The 18,731-nt window shown below is 45.6% G+C and overlaps 2 protein-coding genes across 2 annotated transcripts in view; one reads left to right on the top strand and one right to left on the bottom strand.

Annotated features, from left to right (window-relative positions):
* Positions 1 to 18,731, top strand: part of SVBP (small vasohibin binding protein) — a 79,222-nt gene that overhangs the window by 32,832 nt on the left and 27,659 nt on the right. The window lies entirely within an intron of this gene.
* On the bottom strand, positions 7,173 to 8,844 carry LOC146867286 (calpain small subunit 2-like). The gene has a single exon (XM_085604016.1). It carries the CDS (start codon positions 8,682 to 8,684, stop codon positions 7,794 to 7,796), a length of 891 nt encoding a protein of 296 aa, XP_085460142.1. The 5' UTR covers positions 8,685 to 8,844; the 3' UTR covers positions 7,173 to 7,793.

Genomic DNA, 18,731 nt, shown 5'->3' with positions numbered 1-18,731 from the left:
TGAATGGTGCTGCGTTTTTATAACGGCATGTATACCCTCCGTAATATACAGAGAGAATGAACATTGAGGGAAACCCATTGTTTATCGCTCAATGCCCTACTGAAGAACCCCAAATGAGTCAAAACCGGACTTGGGTTGCTTATGCCTGATATCTGTCTTGGGTGGCATGCTGGACAAAAAAACGATGAACTAGGAAGCGGCCCGAGTAATAGCTAGTGGCTGAGAATAATTCAAGAATTCCACCCATCATTTGTATACTTTATATACCTTTTTGTTCTCTGATGTTATCAACTCTTTATTAATGATGCCTGGCAGTACTCCACTTACAGTCTTTGGGAAATATGACTCTCAGTAGTTTTATGCTGTTGAGCCCTATTTTGATTATTAGCCTTCCAAACACTCTTCCACATTTAGGACAGGACAAAACGTTGACTTAATTTGGGAGAGAGTTTGCAATCTTTGTGGTACTCGTTTAAATAAATTGGTCCTCCCTGACCGTGTTGAATACTGAACTGTATTGTTCATAGGGCTGAAAATTCACTTTGGTAAAGCACAATTCTTTTCTCTTCATTGTTTTGAGGGTTTTCCCGGTGAAAACCATTCCCTGGCGCACCATGAAGTATGAGTTATTTTAGTTTCCTTCCCCGACCTGGCAAAGCATCTATTTTAGCATTTTACAAGAATACATTTACATGTGCTCCCATTGTGAGAAATGACAGATTTTGAATATTTGCAAATTTACGAAATGATGTGTGTTTGCCATACTTTAATTTGCCACCCTGCTGGAACGCAATTTTCCATCATCTCTTGTTGCGGTTGGCAAAAATCTTCTGAACTTGTGGACTTTTTGCATTTCTAAGACTGGCCTGTGATGGGAAATGTTAATTCACCCAGGATCTGTGATTCTGCACAGATATGTTAATTCACCCAGGATCTGTGATTCTGCACAGATGCTCCATTTGTGCCCAAAACTATGAATCGGGAGTTTAGTGATTTTATCTCCGCTTAGACAGCCAAGATTAGAACCCACTTTAGAACGTGGTCAATTTAGTTACTGCACTGCATCGCTTCCATGTCCTTTTATTTCTCCCAGGTCCTCTTTTCCTTTTCTTTCATTCTTTGTTTTCCTTCTATCCATTCTTTCTTTTATTTCAGGCTTCTATCTTCCTGTTCATCCATGCTCCCTCTCAAATACACTTCCTGTCTTCCTCTTTTCTTTCTTATTTTCACTCTTCCCCCTCACTTCCCTCTTCATTCTCTTGTCTCTTCCCTCAGTTTCTCACTCTCCTTCCTTACCTCCATTTCTTCTCATCTTTCAGAGGACACGAGCAGAGCTGATGATCGTCCTATGTTTTTAAATGCATATCTCGGTTCTGCCATGTTACTTGTGAAGGTACAAGAATAAATCACCCTTAACCGAGCACGCAAATACAGTCAACAATATTACAATGTCGCTTAACCACTTTTTAACAGCAACTTTAAGAAAGAGCAGGAAAGTAAATCCCCGTCAAACTGTGCATCCTAAGTGCAAACTGAATAAATGGCTAATATTTAAATATATGTTTTACCATTTCTGTAACTAAAGGAAATGAACTATGTTTTGGTGTAGGTTTTCTGCAGTCGCTGAAAGTGAAGGAAGTTAATGGACAGAGTGGACTGTTTATTGCCGCATGGTGTAAGCAGTGGTGAGGGGGAACAAAATATGAATAACGATCAGTGGATAAAGCTCGATAACCTAAAGCCCGTCTATGAACGTATATTATGTACAAGTCTCCCAATTTTCAGTTTTTACTGATTTTTACAGATAAATGCAGACCGAAAAAATGTGATTCCTGTCTGTATTTATTTTTAAATGCAAAAAATAGTGCGTCTTGTGAATGACTTTCCATGCTGTTCTTCATGAATTTCAGGCCAACAGCTGAACACAAACATGGGGAGGTAAAAAATGGGATTAGATGTCCTTAAATACAGGCATAGTGTAACATATATTTGTATATAATGCTAATATTTACCTGTGGCTGTAATGATTTGCCATTTTTGGCCGCCTAATTTGCTAAAACGCGACAGGCATCAATGTTTGAGTGCAAGTTATCACTTAAATGTGGAAATATACAATTTTATGACTCCATTTGCTCTGTAAACATTGAATGAATATAGATCAATATCCATAGAATGGGTAAGAAAATAAATATGGATAAATACAGACAGAAATGTTTAAACAATAAATACCATCAAACTGGGAGCCCTAATTATGTTTGATTTAATTTCCAAAAAAACACTAGTTTGGTGAGCTGTCTCAAAGGCCTGACCTAAAAAGTGTATTACAGGCTATAATTTTGACTGGACAAACTCATCCTTACACCCTTTTAAGGCTAAACCGTATTCTTGCTTAATAATATCACCTGTCCCTGCATTATGCTCGAGTTGTTGGCATTTGTATAGCTCACACTGCCATTAGAATGGCCTTGCTGTGTTTTCAACGGTCCAGGTGCGCCATCATATGATTCCGTTGCAGACTAGCGTCTGAGTCATCTGTTGATGATTTATTGTGTTGATTGATTGATTGATTGATGTACTTGTAGAGCGCAGCTATCACCCTACGGGCATCTTGGCGCTTGCATTGGGAACCCGTCCTGGTTTTTCCCTGTAAGATAACCCGTACTGGGCATCCCCAAGGTGAAAGCCAGGCATCCCGCCGCGGGGGGCCGTTGTGGAGATTAAGCAGGCTTGTTGCCCAGAGCTGCATAGTGTGAACTCGTGCTTAGAGTGGGCACCGAAGCGAGAATTATCGAGTCCGTGGACAATTGGGCTCTGGACCCTGCCGCGTCGGGAATCAAACCCAGGTCCCGGGTCTGATCTCTGCTTCAGGGTATGCCTCCTCTAACCAGTGAGCTACACTTGCGGTCCATCTTTTGTTAGGGAGTGGTGTTTTATTCAAAGAGCTGTAGGGATGTGATTTTGTTGTCTAAATAGGTCTGCCAGAAGGCATTTACGAGTGATGTTCTAAGCCTGGTGTCAGTGACTATGGATGATTGTGGTGTATCTGAATGGCAGGTGCGGTTGGGAGCAATGTGAGAGCTCACTGTTGGTCACCTAAGTACTGTTGTGATGGTCCTGGATGACTCACATAATATTGTGCCTCACTGTGTGCCTAATTGGGAATTGGCAGAGTTTTTTTTTCTGTGACTGGCATTTAATGTGCATGATGGGAGGACATTGCTTACTATTGTCACATTGAACACCGTTAAGTCTGTATGTTTACTTGTAAACAAATATTGTCTCTGCATAATATGGCGGGCATCGCCGAGTTCATTATACTATTAAGAAAACTGCTCTGTCTCATGTAAGGTCGTACATATGGCAATTTACACACCACTGTTTTTGTCGTTTGTTTCGATTTGTATTGTATCGATCTTGAAAAGCAATAAATAAAAACTTTAAAAAAGAAAGAAAAAAAAAAGTACTGTTGTGATGTTGCCTAACATACTGTTTTGTGTGGATTTTGTTGTTGGGTCTATATAGCGCAAGCCAACCCAGAAGTGCAATGTAGCACTATGTGTGTTAGCACTAAAAGAGAGCAATGATGGTATGTAAGGCCGTTATTTCAGATGGTGACATGAACAGAAACCAATGCAACCAATCTCACTCGCAGAAACGATCTACACTTCTGCTAAATGGCCAGTGTTGTAACTGGGCAGGTCCATCACAGTTGGGTCTTTTGTGCAGAGCCTATGTAACCTTTTAAAGGTGCAGATTTTGCCTCCTTCCCCTGGGCTAAGAGTGGTCGGTTTTGGGCAGGAGGGTTCACCCCATGCGCTTCTCATATTTCCAAAGGCAGATAATCTCCAGTTGGGCAAGATTTATACCTAAAATTTTAGCAAGGCTTGTACTCTGCTCATGTTCGGAACACCTATGAAATAATGAAGTTAGCAGGCTTCTGCCCCGCCAGAGAAAAATTGAAAGGGCCTCACTCATTACATCCTATTGCCCTCACCCATCCACTTCCAAGGAAGTTCAAACCTGTATTTTATATCCAAGAAGTCTTTTCTGGGCCCTCCAAAACCTACCTGGAAAATTCCTCCTCTCCATAGCCTTTTTATGCCTGAAGTTTTCACTTTTGTTCTTAGCAAGGAATGACATTTCAGAGCAAAGACCCTTAAAAAGAGAATAAGTGTTGTTCTGGCGAAGGAGACTTACCCAGCTTCCCTTGGAAGGGCGTGACTCCAGCGTAGCGTGGATTTGAAAGGAGGTTCGTTTTTCAGTTTTAGCACGGCAGTTAACATCCTAAAGCTTTTTTAGAGCATCTGAACATTAACTTGCTTAGACATGCTGTTAGCTAGGCTCTTCCTCTGCAGGCTTTGCTAGCGGTATATTTTAAATGCAGTCCGCATATTCAATGCAGACAATGTCTTGTGGACAGCAGAAGAGCCTGGTTGATGGGGGCATGACCAACACTTGGGTTGCTAGGCTCGTCTCCTCTTCTCTGGGTGGGAGGCAGTCGTTGGCGACCAGAGTGTGACTGCAAGACCTGTGGTTGAGAGGGCTGAAATCTTAAGGTGGAATTTTCCCTCTACCCAAGTATTCCAGTATAGAGATGAAGCACTTGGTGTGGACCAGTAGGAGACTAATGTGTACCACGTGGTTGGGTATATTGTAATGTATATTTATCCATTTTTGAGTCTGGCTAGTGCGTAAATGGACTAGTGTAGTTTTTTTGTCCAAACTAGCCTATAGGATCACTTCTAAAATAGTTATCACATGTATGACTACATCACAGTGCAAAAATAATCTAACAACCATCTACCTCTCCTACCACTTGTCGAGTATAAGCGTTCCTTTGCCCCTGTACACAGCTCCACTGTCTTTTTGGCTAGGTTCGCAGTATACATATATCACATACTTCCATGCAAATACCACATACAATGTCATTTCTGTGAAATTTGCGAAATATTTATTCATGATTATAACCTCACTTCTATGAACTAAAGGTTTTGATTGAGACCAGTACTGTTGCTGAAATAATTTCTACTAAGTGGGTGTTATTGTTATGAGTGAGAACCTACAAAAATCCTCAATTGTGCTTGATTTGGTGGGCTCCCTAACCATTAACACCCACGTTTAATTACTTACACACTTCAGACATGCCCTAGGAATAACCCGCTGCTTGTGCTGCCCACAGGAAATGGCTTAACCCAATAAAGCCCGGCCACTGTAGCTGCTGGCGGAATCGCCTGCAGATGAGAACACCACACCTATGGCTCAGCTGTGCGCCACTGTGCACAGGGAATGGCCTGGAGACTGGAACAGTGGCCACTACAGGTCTATCATGTTGCAAGAGGAGGAAATGTTCAGCGGCCCCAGATTGGCTGCACGCCAGTGTCAAAGATAAATACTCTGCAGCGGCAACAGTATTGATTAGAACCAAGTTATCAAAGGTACTACTTAACTGTATTTTGTTAATGTGGTCAAAATTGGACAATGTTTAACAAAAAATCTCCCGAAACCATTTGTTGATTTTTGGTTTGTCCCCCTCCTCCCCATGCATATACCTGGCCCTCCCACACTTGTCATGCCTCCTTCCCATTGGAGATTTCGAGGGCCATGTGTGTGTAGCATTACTCAGTTGTGCTATAGCCAGTCATAGGCTACACTTAATACCACCTTATTAACACAGTCTATCATAGGGGTGCTCAGTGGAGTTTCAGGATGGCCAAACCCAAACAATGTTTCAGTATATCCATGTAAAACATTTTTACATAGATTTGCCCCAAAAAGAACTCATTTACGTAGTTAACTAGATAATTTAGTGAAGTTGTATGCTTAAAATCTGTGGTTGAGCCCACGATCCCTCTGTATTGGACACCCTCAGCAACTTGCATGTCTTGAATCCTGATACAGCGTCGGATTGGTAGCGCGGGCACTCGGGCAATGCCCGAGGGGCCGGTATCCAACTTCCAGCAGTGGGCTGCTTTTTTGAGCAGCCTGGGGGGCCGATTTGGATGGTTTCTGCGTTGTTGGATGCCGCCAGCGGCCCAGTGGGTGCCTGAGTGGCCTTCCTGGAGGCAGATGGGCGTCCATTACCCCCCTTTTTCCAACGGGCAGAGGTGTCACTCCCTTTCTCTCACTGGGCTGCCCTTTAAAAAAAAAATATATATGTATATATATAATATATACACATATACATTGAGCGGGGTAAGGGGCCTGAGCAAAAGTGGCCTCACTTGTTTACAGGTGTGTTTCACCAGTGTAAACTAATCCGTGCAGTTTTTTGTTTTTTTTTTAACACCCACCCCCCCGCCCTTTTTTTAAAATAAAATTTCGCCGAAGCAGTGTTTTGTGAAAAGGCAAAATGCAAATGTGGGCCATTTTTTATTAGCGCACCCGGGCCGATTTTTAATACCAGTCCAACCCTGGCCTGATACTTTTAGGGAGCTCAGAGCCTGGCTCATTGCAAAATGAGTCACTAATGTTGTGGTCCAGTTGAAACTGAGTGCAACGCAATTACTTTTTTTTGGGAAGAAATACCTAAACGGTTGGCATGCCGGGATTTCGGTTTGTTTACATTCGTACTTTGAAGCCATGTCTAGGGCGCTATAGACTCTACATTGCATCCCCAGTTCTTAATGTCTATAACTAGTACAAGGGCTTAAAGGTTACCCTAGGAGCCCAGTGCCGAATGTCAGGGTTACCGATTACCAAGGCTACCTTTCCTTGATTTCTCCTCCTGCCTCTTTCTTCCACCGACCTACAATTCGTCTTTATCTCACTCTTGCAGATTCTTTTGCAACCCTGCTTTCTCTCTTTCTCAGTCTTTTCTTATTTTTTTCTTTCTGCTGTTTTCTGCGTTTTTAGATTTTCTGCATCTTACCCTGGGTTAAATTCTAGTAATAAAAAGCATAAGTCCTGCTCTCCAGAAATGATTGCCGTTGCCCACCACCTGCACAACTTAAGCACGACATCGCATCACCTTGCATTGCTATTGTTTGGGCTCTACTGAGCTCCTGTTTCGCTGCAGTTTATATTTCCATTCTGTATGCTCGAAATTTCTCATGGGTGTGGCACAGTCGGCACTGGGACATGATCTGTTCCAGAGCGAAAGGTTTATGGAAAAATAAAGCGTTTTTGTTTGTGGATGCTCCGCTGACCATATGCACAAAGGAACAGCCACTTGCTTTTCGTTTAAATTGCACCGCTGAGTTTTATTTTCCAAAATGTTTTTCACCGTTTACATTTGAAATGGGTTATTATGAAGCGTCTAAGGTAACAATCTTACCTATAATGTTAATCTAGTTTGCCATTAAAATAAAGGTAAACAGAAAACCACATACTAACAGTATAATTGTTAAAAAAAAAATAATAATTATGTACACTAAAGAACATTTCGATAACTAAAATATTCAATTTGGATACGGTATAGAATTTGTTTGATAGGTTATATCTGCACATTTATTTTTAACTTGGCAGAAAGATATCTGTTTTGCAAGGAAGTTTAACAGTTTATCTTGGAGAAGCTTTTATAACTTTAGAAAGGAACATGAAATAAGGACAGTTTCTTGTTGGCGATATAACACCCATACTGCAGGGCCCTCAGCCTAATTGAAAAAAAATGAGATACAGCTGCAGATTTACATTGTGTTTCATATCTGAGGCATCAGCAGTTAACATTGGGTTCTATGGACCTATGGGAAGTACTAAATACAATATAGATTTTGTAAGGCAAGGCTCCAAACAGCCCAAAGATAACAAGTTAAGGTTCCACCTCACCGAAACATTAGCCTCCCCACCTCTTGTCCTCAAGAATACATAGTCATCTTGAGCCAGTCCTCTTGACTGACGCTGATCTGCCCATCCATATCTCTATCCAGAGCCTTAAAGGCACGAAACATGGCATCCAGCCGGACCATGCTGCTGATAAAGTTATCAAAGTTGACATTTCCATCATCGTCTGCATAACGGCGGACCAGCAGATGTTGCAGTTGCTCATTGAGCTGAAACCCAGCTGCCTGCAGGGCTGCTGGTATTTCGGAACTCCTGATGAAGCCTTCCTGATTGTGGTCGAAACTTTTGAACACGCACTGCCACTTCTTGATGTTGTTCCAAAGGTACTTGAACTGGTCAAAGCCCAGCTTCCCTGTGCCATCAGTGTCCATGACGGCCACCATGCTACGGCATGAGTCCAGGCTAAAGCCTTCGGTCCTCAGGTCTTGGTGTCGAGTAACCACCTTGTTCAGGATGTTCATCAGCTCTGTTGGGCAAACCTCCATGTCCTCCCCGGCCAGTTGCAGGAAGAGCCGGCGGAACTGGCGGACCTCCGGGCTTTCATTGGCTTCCACATTGGTAAAATTGCTGCGAGCAGGCGGTGGGGGCTCAGGGTTGTAGCTTGCTGCTGCGTCACTGATGATGTTTATAATTCCTCCGAGAATGCCACTGGCACCACCAAAACCACCACCACCTCCACTACCACCACCAGCACTGCTGCCACCGCCACCTCCACCACTGCTGCCACCCTGGCCGGGTATCAGCCCTCCAATTACGTTCATGATGCCACCTGCCTGGCCACCTCCACCGCCACCTCCACCACTGCTGCCACCCTGGCCGGGTATCAGCCCTCCAATTACGTTCATGATGCCACCTGCCTGGCCACCTTTTGATAGTCCTCCGAGAACATTCTTCACGAGGAACATTTTGACTGAGTTGGTGGTGGTCGTAAGGCCGTCTCTGAGGGGTCGCCGAAGGCCTTTGCTGGATCCCGGGGCGAAGCAGCGTTTTCCTCTCCGTCTGCCTCTGCACACTGGAACGGGCTGCTCCGCCTCAACGCGTTCTTGTTCGCCTGCCAACTGCAGGAAAGTGGGAGCTCTGAGTCACCGACCCTCCCTCCCCGCCCATGTCTGTGCAGCCAAGAGACGAGCCGCCGCTCGAATTAAAGGGGCACCTCCTCGCCCTGACTGGAAGTTCGGGTCTGTCGAGAAATGATGAACTGCGTCTGCAGAAGAGATCGCTCTTGGTCCAGTGATGGTGCCGAGGTCTGTCTATCGATCTCGTGCTGATTCTTTTAATTTCGCAGTAATGCATGCATACATACATTGTCCTGTTGTTGTAGTCCCCGGATGTACTTATAAAATCATGCACGTATTCTTTTCTATTTAAGGATCCATTAACCGCTCACTCGGGGAGCAGCTGGTCCCTTATGAAGCTGGCCATTGCTCTGGCCCTGGGGCTGGGGATGTGAGAGGTGCTGCAGCATCACCAGGCCACCTTGCAGTTTATGGCAAACTAAAGATTAAAGATGCTTGTGTTTTGATTTCTAGCAGCATTTGTTCCGTGTTATCACACAAAGTTAATTGGCAGGCAGTATCTGACAAATTACTGATCCTTCTTTCTATGAGTTCTGCGTGAGAGGCTTGAGTACTTTGCTTGTAAGACACCTGTCAAGAACTTCTGCTGACTTAAAGTAAATATTACATTTATTTTAAAATCATATCCGCAGCAAGAGAAATATAACCAGAAGCGAAGTCCATTTTTTTCTTTTTAACGTTAAGTGTGGTGGAAACAAAGAATTTGGAAACAAACGTTTATTTGGGCTGACAGGGCTGTTAAAACCTGCTCTCATTTCATATTTCCATGATTGAAATAGATGCTATTTTTATGTTAAACTGATAGAATGTAAGGTCTACACTTATTGTATTCTGACATAGGAGTAATGATAAATGTATCATTGATGTAGAGTTCCATTCATTTCCCTTATTACATATTTGCGCTGATTAAGAGTGTAGCGCATACAGCTCCCCTATGCTGACACCAGCTTTCCATACATCACGCTGTTCGACTGCATCATTGCAGTTGTTATGACATGACCGGTAACAGAAGGTGGCAATATTGAAGCCACTACTACCAGTTCTGGCCTTTTTCACAGCCTCATCACACGATGGCCCATAATGCAGAACTACATTGATCCTACAAATACTGGGCTCTGTAATGTATGTGAATCCTGGACTCCACACATTTTTTTGTAGCAAGTGGCAAATGTGTGCAGATAAGCATTCAGTTTCACCTGGTGAATTTCTGCACCTGGTGAAACTTATACCCATGGGAGGTGCTAATTCCACATGCATGACTCGGAATCAACACCTATCAATTTACGTGTAAAACCACTTGTGTAATGAAATATTACCATTTCAGTGAAAAATGTAAAATCGTACAACAGCATGCAAAGACACTACAACCTCACCACTAGTAAAACGCTTCTGCTAAATATCTTGTTAAAATTGTGCAAGACATTCAGTAACTGTTTAAAGTGAGGCATGATGCATAGTAACACAACCCCCCCCCCCCCCCGATTGAGGGATAAAGCACAGCAAAAAGGTAGCTTCTGCATTTGGGACTTACCTCCCATTTTGGCCCAGTGTCCAAAAATAACACCATTGTGTATCTTTTAATTTTGTGATCTTGGATTTTACAACTATTTCAGTGTGTCATATGTGTTCAGTTATTATAATATATACCTTGAGAATAACTCTGAAAATGGGTTCCCACCAGTCTATAAAGCGATCTCAACGTTTGATGGTACCAACACTGGATTCGGAGCACTGGAGGCAATTAATCAAAATTGCTGCTCTCCATGAGCTGTACTCCAAGATGGCCGGCTGCCCAGTGCTGGCTTTGCCTCTGTTTTGCAATACTAGGAATAGGGTTGCCAGATCCCTCCACATCAGCAGGACAACATGTTTTCGGTCTTCAACTTTAATGTAAGAAATTATTGGTTTCTTTGAGGTGCATTTTATCTGATTTTAGGTGAACCAGTTGGATTACCACCAGTGAAAATACCGATTTATGAAGTAAAAAGATTGGCAAAATGGTGTCCCGCTAATTTAGGAATCCCAGTTGAGGAGTTAAGATGATATAGACCACATACCTTTGTTTGCTAAGTCTTTGACCAATATTTTGAGAAGCAGTTTCCTAGTACGTTATTGAGGTAATATTCTATTGTAGGGCAGCAATAGGGGAAAGTATTTCGGTTGGCACACTATTTCCGAAATCAGAATTTGTTAGACTCAATAGGCCTTTTACTATTTACTTTAGAAGAATACCGTATTCTTCATGTCCATTATTTCTCCTGTCACAGTATTAATGGTTGTCCTTATGGCAGCTGTTTCAGTTTGCGTCGATTTCTGAAATTAACCAGACTAGACAAAACATTTTTATACTGGACATTTTAAAGGATTTGGGCTGCAGAGGAAGAACGCATCAAGGTCATTTTTGAAACTGCAAACTAATAAACGAGTCTGAGAATTATAGCACCTCCACCATCAGAATTTTGCAAATAATTTCTACACTTTCAGTAGCAATGGCAAGAGACACACCACCCTTTGGTTTTGCTGCACCTTCTTTGGCTTGGTAAACTTCACAATCAATGAATTTTCTGTATGCGGTATACTGTTAATGAAGTTTGAGATGGGGCACGCCAATACTCAAGGGGCCTAACCCACACCAATCAGGAGACCACCTGTGACCACCTTACTTATTTACATATGCAGATGGGCCTTGTTCTTCCCCAATCAAAACTGAGTCGCTGAAACTGGTTGACTGATGTAGAAAGCTCAGATTTTTAGTAGCGCTTGGGTTTTTTACAACCCAGAGGATTTTAGTTACTTGACGCAATGCTCCACACCCACCCACTCAGAAAATTGTGCATTCAGGGATGAGGGATTAAAAGCTTGCAAACAAATGGAAACTTGAGAAGGTATCTGAGACTTGATTATGGAGAGAGAGCAGTCCAAATAAGCAATTTGGTAGTTGAGTGAGTAAATGTGGAGGACTTGTGAGCCCTGGAAGTTTAGGTGCCGATCGGGCCTTTTGGTTCTGCTTGTACTGCATAAGAAGTAGTACCTTTCTACTATTTAATAGTATGCCTCAGTGGAAGAATGTATCTGCTGCAGGGATGTTTGTGTAATTTGAAGGTCTTGAATGCAAATATTACTAGACAGACTATTCATTCATCCTTCTGGAAAATTGATAAAATGATAACTTTTGTGGTGAGATTTGTTGCACCGAATAAAGCTGATTTTGAATTTGAAAATAACTTTTGTGTTAGTTCAAAGTAATTTGCGCTCCATGTTTTTTGGTGGCTTCCCTAACACTTCTCTGTGTATTTTTCCTGATTATTATTATTTTTTTTTTTTTGTCTATCAATGTTGAGAATTCATGAATAGAAGTTGCATGCCTGTTACCCAGTGGCAATCGTATTGGGTAGAGTTAGAATCGTATTTCCATAGGAAATGCCTTTTTTCTATTGTTAATAACTTTGGCACTGTTTGACAAACCTCTACGAAAGGTTCCAAACAAAGTTAACAAAAAGTGCGACTTTTTGAATAGTTAGCTCATGGAAAATGTTGGGTTATCTGCCATGTGGGGGCAGAGAAAAAGTGAGGGTCCCAAAACGCATTTATCCATGGGAATTTTAAACAATGCTACAGCCCAAACAACTGAACGGATTTACACCAAATTTAGCAGAAAGCTAGATCTTGGTCCATAAAGAGTGCTTTTTATGATTCGGTGTAAATCTTTTCAGTAATCTTTGAGCAATTAATGCTCAAAAACGTTGTATAGCTAGGTCCACGGAGCCTCCATGATGCCGACAGACCTGAAGCTGAGATCTGATTGGCTGCCACCACATAATCCATGAAGTAGTTGCAGCCATCTTATGACCCGGGACTCAGTCCCAAGTCTTACCAAAAAGGAAAAAAAAATATTTAAGTGGGCAGGGTAGGGATACCCGGACCCCCTAGGCCTGCTGGGGGACCAAGAAAGGTTTTAAAAAATTTTTTTTTTCAGATTCGCAGAGGGTCCGCAAATCTGTGCAAATTTAATAAAGAGTGTCTTTTAACACCCTCCTGAGTGGCCCAGGGAGAGAGGGGGGCAATGTTAACTTTGCATGAGTGGGGGGCGTTTAGCCCCCTCCTGGGCCTAAAATGACTCAGAAACCTAGGCTTGATCCTGCCAGAGTCTTCTGGAGCCAGCATAATCCTTATTATTCAGCTACTCCATTAGCAACATAGGTACCAAATAATCCTATTTAAAGAAATTACTTAACAGCCACACCCAAGTCTAAATGACAATACTCCAGCATCCGAGAGCCGAGAATAAAGACTATAATATGGCTCCTGATGGACTCTGTAGAACTGTGACATAAGTGTTAGAGTAGAATGCAATGAAAGCTGATTTAGCATGTTGAGTTCGCAGTTACACCCAGACGAATAAAGACGTAATACTAAAATCCATGTGTCGCGTAATCATTAGCGGGTTTCAAGGCTGGATAAGACACTACAATTTGTGACGAGTTAGGGGATAAGTAACCCGAAGATAGACTGCTCTCTCCCAGAGAGTTTGCCATGGTCCAAGCAAACTGCTCCTACGTGCCACGTGTGCAGTCAAAGTACAGAATCAATTATTAATCCATGCGGAGTCAAAGCGCAGCTTCAGCCGCTGTGAAGCCGTTTGAGACAACAAAAGCATTACAGAGAGTCTACACGTCGCTGGCCGAGAACCTGCTGGTCAGGCCATATGTAAAGGTACCATGCTGCCACACAAGATAAAGTTATACAGAGTGTTACTGCTGAACAGATTTTCAAAGAACTGACAGTGATCATCAAAAATTATAAAAGAACACTGAGAATAGAAGCACTGGAAGGTAAGATAAACCAGGTGTCAAAGTGCAAATGTAGGTTTATAAAAGAATAAATAAATAACATACCCAAATCATTAAAGAGAATCGTACTGCTGCACTCTGTGAAATGGCTCAAGAAGATGTGCCCAAGGTTGTGCTTACCGAGCCCTCCATGCAAGAAGTGGCCAGCCACCAAAACTCCTGAGTGGGGCTCAGAACAACTTCACAGGTCTTCCAAGAATAAAGAGTTGAGAGCGACTCTTGGAATAGTGGCATTTTTCAGATGGCAGCGTAGAAATTCATGTTTCCAGCTATCATTAAAGATGATCCAGGGGCGGAGCTTGGCTCGCGACGAAAATGGCCGCCTAAGCCTTGAGCTCCTTAACACCGATCAATAATCCTGCAATTATCTGGTCTCCCACCACTGAAAAGCGAGCTACAGACCGACATCCGATCGTCGGAAGGCCGTCGCATCCTGGAAATTTGACCCTGACCCACCCGGACCCCCCCCCCCCTGTCCGAAGATACCGCGATGATCAGCGGGCGGAGCGCTGGGCCACTGACCCCCCCAGCTGGAGTGACCGCGGGGCGGAGCTGCGTCCCCGTGCATGCGGAGACGAGCCGGTCCCCTACACCTCGAGGGCCTGAGTCGCTCGGACGCCTGCGTGACCCCACGGGGGCGCTGACGGAACCGCGGCCCGCTCAGGGAAGGAGTATGAGAGAGCGCTGCAAGGTTTGAGGACAGACACCAAGAGGAGTCCACCCCCCTCCACCACCCCCCCCCCCCCCCCCCCCCCCGGCGCGAGTGAGGCAGCCGGGCCGTAGCAAGAAACACCGAGGCGGCCCGCAGTGGAGGTAATGAGCAGCGGGGGCGCTTGAACGGAAGAGTTCAAAGGGAGGGGGGGGGGGGCAGACAGCAGCTCACAGCCCAGGCGATACGGGCAGAGTCTGGAGGACGAGCGGTGCCGCCATTATGTGTGCTTCCAGAGGGAACGTGAGCGCCAGCTGCCACAGGAGCACACATTGGGTGGGCCCACCGAGGCTTAATTGAGTGCCGTGGAAGTCAGCGCTGGCAGCGGGCATCTGAAAGACACAGTACTGAGGGACGCGGCCCGGCTGTGCGGCGGAGTCCTCAACGGGGGGTTCCTCGGCTGGGGTTGCATTATTCCTGTGGAGACCATCAGGCAGGCGGCATGGGCAAGGAACTGCAGCCAAGCGGAGTAGCTGTGGTACGTGCAGCCAGAAAACTCACGTGCACCGGCCACCACAAGGGATTACGTGAGATACGGGCCCTACAGGTTCACAGAGTGTGGTGGGGCCGGCGCTGACAGCAATGACTTTGATGACGCTGCAATGAGAGTTGCACCTTTGGGGACATCTGGTCATCAGAGACGAGGTCCGACGGTACAGGTTTGGCCGGGCCGCGGATGCTGCGGCAGTGGGGATTCCGGTGGAGGTGGCACCATACCTACCGACTACAGCATGCCTTGGAGGCATAACGGCGAACCCCCGAAATGCTAGCAGAGTGGGGTGGACCTCGCACAGTGCAGCACAAGGGGAAAACTGCAATACAGATCTGGCTGCCCCAAGAGGTGACCAGGGCTGGCATTGCTCTGCTGGCTGGCCTCTTACGTAGTGGAGATGCAGCAAGAAAAAGAAGTGACACCAGCAACAACTAGTGTCGCCCCTTGTAGCTGGAATACTCGATGGTGCTACTGACAGACACCACGTCCCGCCTGCCGGATTGAAATGCCACAATTGCTACCTGAGTGGGATCTCGCGGCCTAGTCTTTGCCCGCTCACTCCCAGAGCGGAAGCACACAACAGTCTTTGAGCAACTCCCTCACACAAGGGAAGACAATGGGTAGAACAGCCCAAGCTATCCTTCGAACAAACACGCTCTAAGTCGCATGACTCTGCCTCGCAGGCGACTAATCGGCCCCCAACTCCTATGGAAGAAGAGCCGGATATCCGTAGTTTGCTGTTATCTATGGAAAATGGGATTGCAGAGCGGCATCTCATCCCTGGGCACGAAAATCGACGCCCTCTCATATCGGATGGACAAAATGGGGGAAAGGCTGGATAAGCATGCGGAGAGGCTAGATATGTCTGATCGGCGACTCACGGAAATTGAAGAGGCGCAGACAACACTGGATTCGGACCATAAATAGCTCGGAAGGATTATGCGGGTGCTGCAGGAAAAAGCGGAAGACTTGGAGGCCCGCTCAAGATGCTGTAACTTGCGGATTACGGGCCTGCCGGAGACTACACAAATGGGCAACATGGAACGTTTCGTGGAGAAGCGGCTGGTCGACCTTCTGGGTGCAGAGGTGTTCTTGAACGTGTTCGTGGTGGAAAGGGCACACCATTCCTTAGGGCCCCGACCCCCGCCGGGAGCCCCGCCACGCCCAATCATAGCAAAACTGTTAAATTACCAGGACAGAGGGGAGGTCAGCCGTGCTGTTTTATGAGGTACAGCACATATATCAGCCACAGGACTCAGGACGCTATGAGACGCATGACAGACGGGATGGTTACGACTAGGGGGGGGGCTATTGACCAGAGACCTATAGATTCCCTCAGAGCGCTGTCGTGGAATGTGAGGGGTCTGAATGACCATCGCAAACTACGCAAAGTGCTGAACTATCTAAACCGACATAATATAGATGTTGCCCTGCTGCAGAGTCCAATGATGTGCTCCAGGGGCCTTGTGGGTAATGTTTATGCCGCAGGTTTCACTACTCATGCTAGAGGAGTAATGACATGGGTTAACCCCAGATCTGAATACACGTTGCGAGAGCTGGCGGCAGACGCAGGTGGCAGGTTCGTGATCTCCAGATGTCAGGGAGGGGGATTGGATCTGCTACTGGTTAACATATAAGGCCCTAACTACGACTGCCCGGAGTTCTTTGCTACATTGGCTAACCCGGTGAACGGATGTGGGGCGACACATATGCTTTGCGGTGGTGACTTCAACCTTGTCAGGAACCCGAGCTTAGATAGATCAGGGGGCCGGTAAGAAGGCCGGCGATGGCGGTCAGAGCTATAGAAAGAGTTATGATTAGCGAAGAACTCACTGATGTATGGAGGAAGCTCCACCCGCTGGATGGTGGTTTCACACACTACTTTGCCTACTATAACCTTCACACACGCATTGACTATTGGCTCGCATCGACATCTCTCATGTCCCAGATCCGTGCATGTCAGGTCCTGCCGCGCACACTGTCGGACCACTCTCCACTCCTGCTGACTTGTCCACCCCCAAGAAGACAATCCCTCCATTCATATGGCGTTTCCCTCCTTACTCACTGTTGGACCCTCTCTTTAAAGAAACGATAGCAGAAGCTATAGAATTTTTTTTTGCTAGTAATATTGGGTCTGTAGATAGTATCCAGATGGTATGGGAGGCTTTCAAAGTATACATTAGGGGGGTGGCCATGGCTAAACACTCAGGCGTACTTCGCGACATCCGCCAGAGACTGTCGACTTTGGAGCGCAAACTGGGTGACTTGGAAACTCGTCGGGCGTCCGGGGCAGACGGGGAGACCACAGACAGAATGAAGGAATTATTGGAGGAGTATCAGGAGGCAGCGGACAGTGAAGTGAAGCATCTGGGGAAATATGCCACAGCGCGCGCGTTTTGGGAGGGAGATAGGCCGGGATCTGTGCTGGCTAACTTGCTGAAAGCCAAACGTCACAAGACTTTAATCACTGCAATCCGATCGGAAGAGGGTGACCTACTAACTGACTAAGTAGATTTCGCCAATAGATTTAAACAATACTATTCGGACCTGTACGCCTCACGCCTGCTGGATATGGATGGGGAAATACTAGATTACTTGGAACATATTAAGTTGCCCTTTCTATCAAACCCGCACAGAGAGTTCCTTTCACTTCCCATTGAAAAAGACCAGATACTTGAAGCACTGACTGGAATGAGGGCGTATAGCGCCCCAGGGACGGATGGCCTCACAGTGAACTTTTATAAGACCTTCATAGAGACGTGCGTTACGGGACAGATGCCGCAAACGATGAGGGAAGCTATCTTGGTCGCTATTCCCAAACCAGGTAAACCACGGGAGGAATGTGGATCGTATAGACCGCTTTCCTTGCTTAATGTGGACACTAAGTTGTTCGCGAAAATTCTGGCTAACCGACTGGTCCTTTTGACCCTGGAACTTAGTGCCCCAGAACAGGCAGGGTTTGTGCCTGATAGAAACCTCACTTATAATCTACGTACGGTCTTCGGCACAATGCAGCATGTGCGACCAGATACGAAGGCTAGCGCGGTCTTCTTTGGATACAGAGAAGGCTTTCGACTCGGTAGAGTGGCCCTTTATGCGGCAAGTGCTGACCAGAATGGGACTTGGCCCTGTCTTTTTGCAACTCCTCGGGGTGTTATACAATGGCCCCTCTGCATCAGACTGGGGAACCTGGTCCAAGACTTCATTTCCTTCGCCAGGGCTACCCGGCAGGTTTGCCCTTTGTCACCGATGCTATATGCATTGGTCGCTGAGCCCTTGGCGTGCACGCTCGGGGAATATCACGGCCATAGAGGTGTGAGATTTCCTACCTACGAAATCGTGGTGTCAACGTACGCGGAGGATACCCTGCTTTGTGAGAAATCCCGAAAACAATCTCTCCCCGGTCTTGCGAGAGGTGGCACACTATGGTGCACTCTCTGGGTTGAAGGTCAATTGGACTAAATCCATAGCCTTCCCGCTCACTCCGTCCACTTCACAATTTGAGATGGAGTACTCACTGCTGTGGTCCGACGACTCGGTCAGGTACCTCGGCATCAGATTACATACTGATTCGGAAATCGTTTTTCGCAAGAATTATGGGACTGCGGTAGCCAAACTAGAGGACGACGTCGAAACCTGGATTGGGCTACAGCTGTCGTTAATCGGTAGGGTCTCCATCATGAAGATGGTAGTGCTCCCTAGATTCCTCTTCCTATTTACAAATATGCCAATAGTACTACCGCGCTCCTTTTTTGCCAGGCTAAATAAATCTTTAGTTAGGCTAGCTTGGGCCTGCAAGCAGGCACGTGTTCAATGGCGGGTTC

This window comes from Triturus cristatus, chromosome 1_2 (genome assembly GCF_964204655.1).
Source record: "Triturus cristatus chromosome 1_2, aTriCri1.1, whole genome shotgun sequence".
Lineage (NCBI taxonomy): Eukaryota > Metazoa > Chordata > Amphibia > Caudata > Salamandridae > Triturus > Triturus cristatus.
This window is presented reverse-complemented; position numbering and strand designations above follow the sequence as displayed.

What these genes read in the sequence shown, in the direction of transcription:
- LOC146867286 (XM_085604016.1), bottom strand. Translation starts at nt 8,684, where the DNA reads ATGTTCCTCGTGAAGAATGTTCTCGGAGGACTATCAAAAGGTGGCCAG.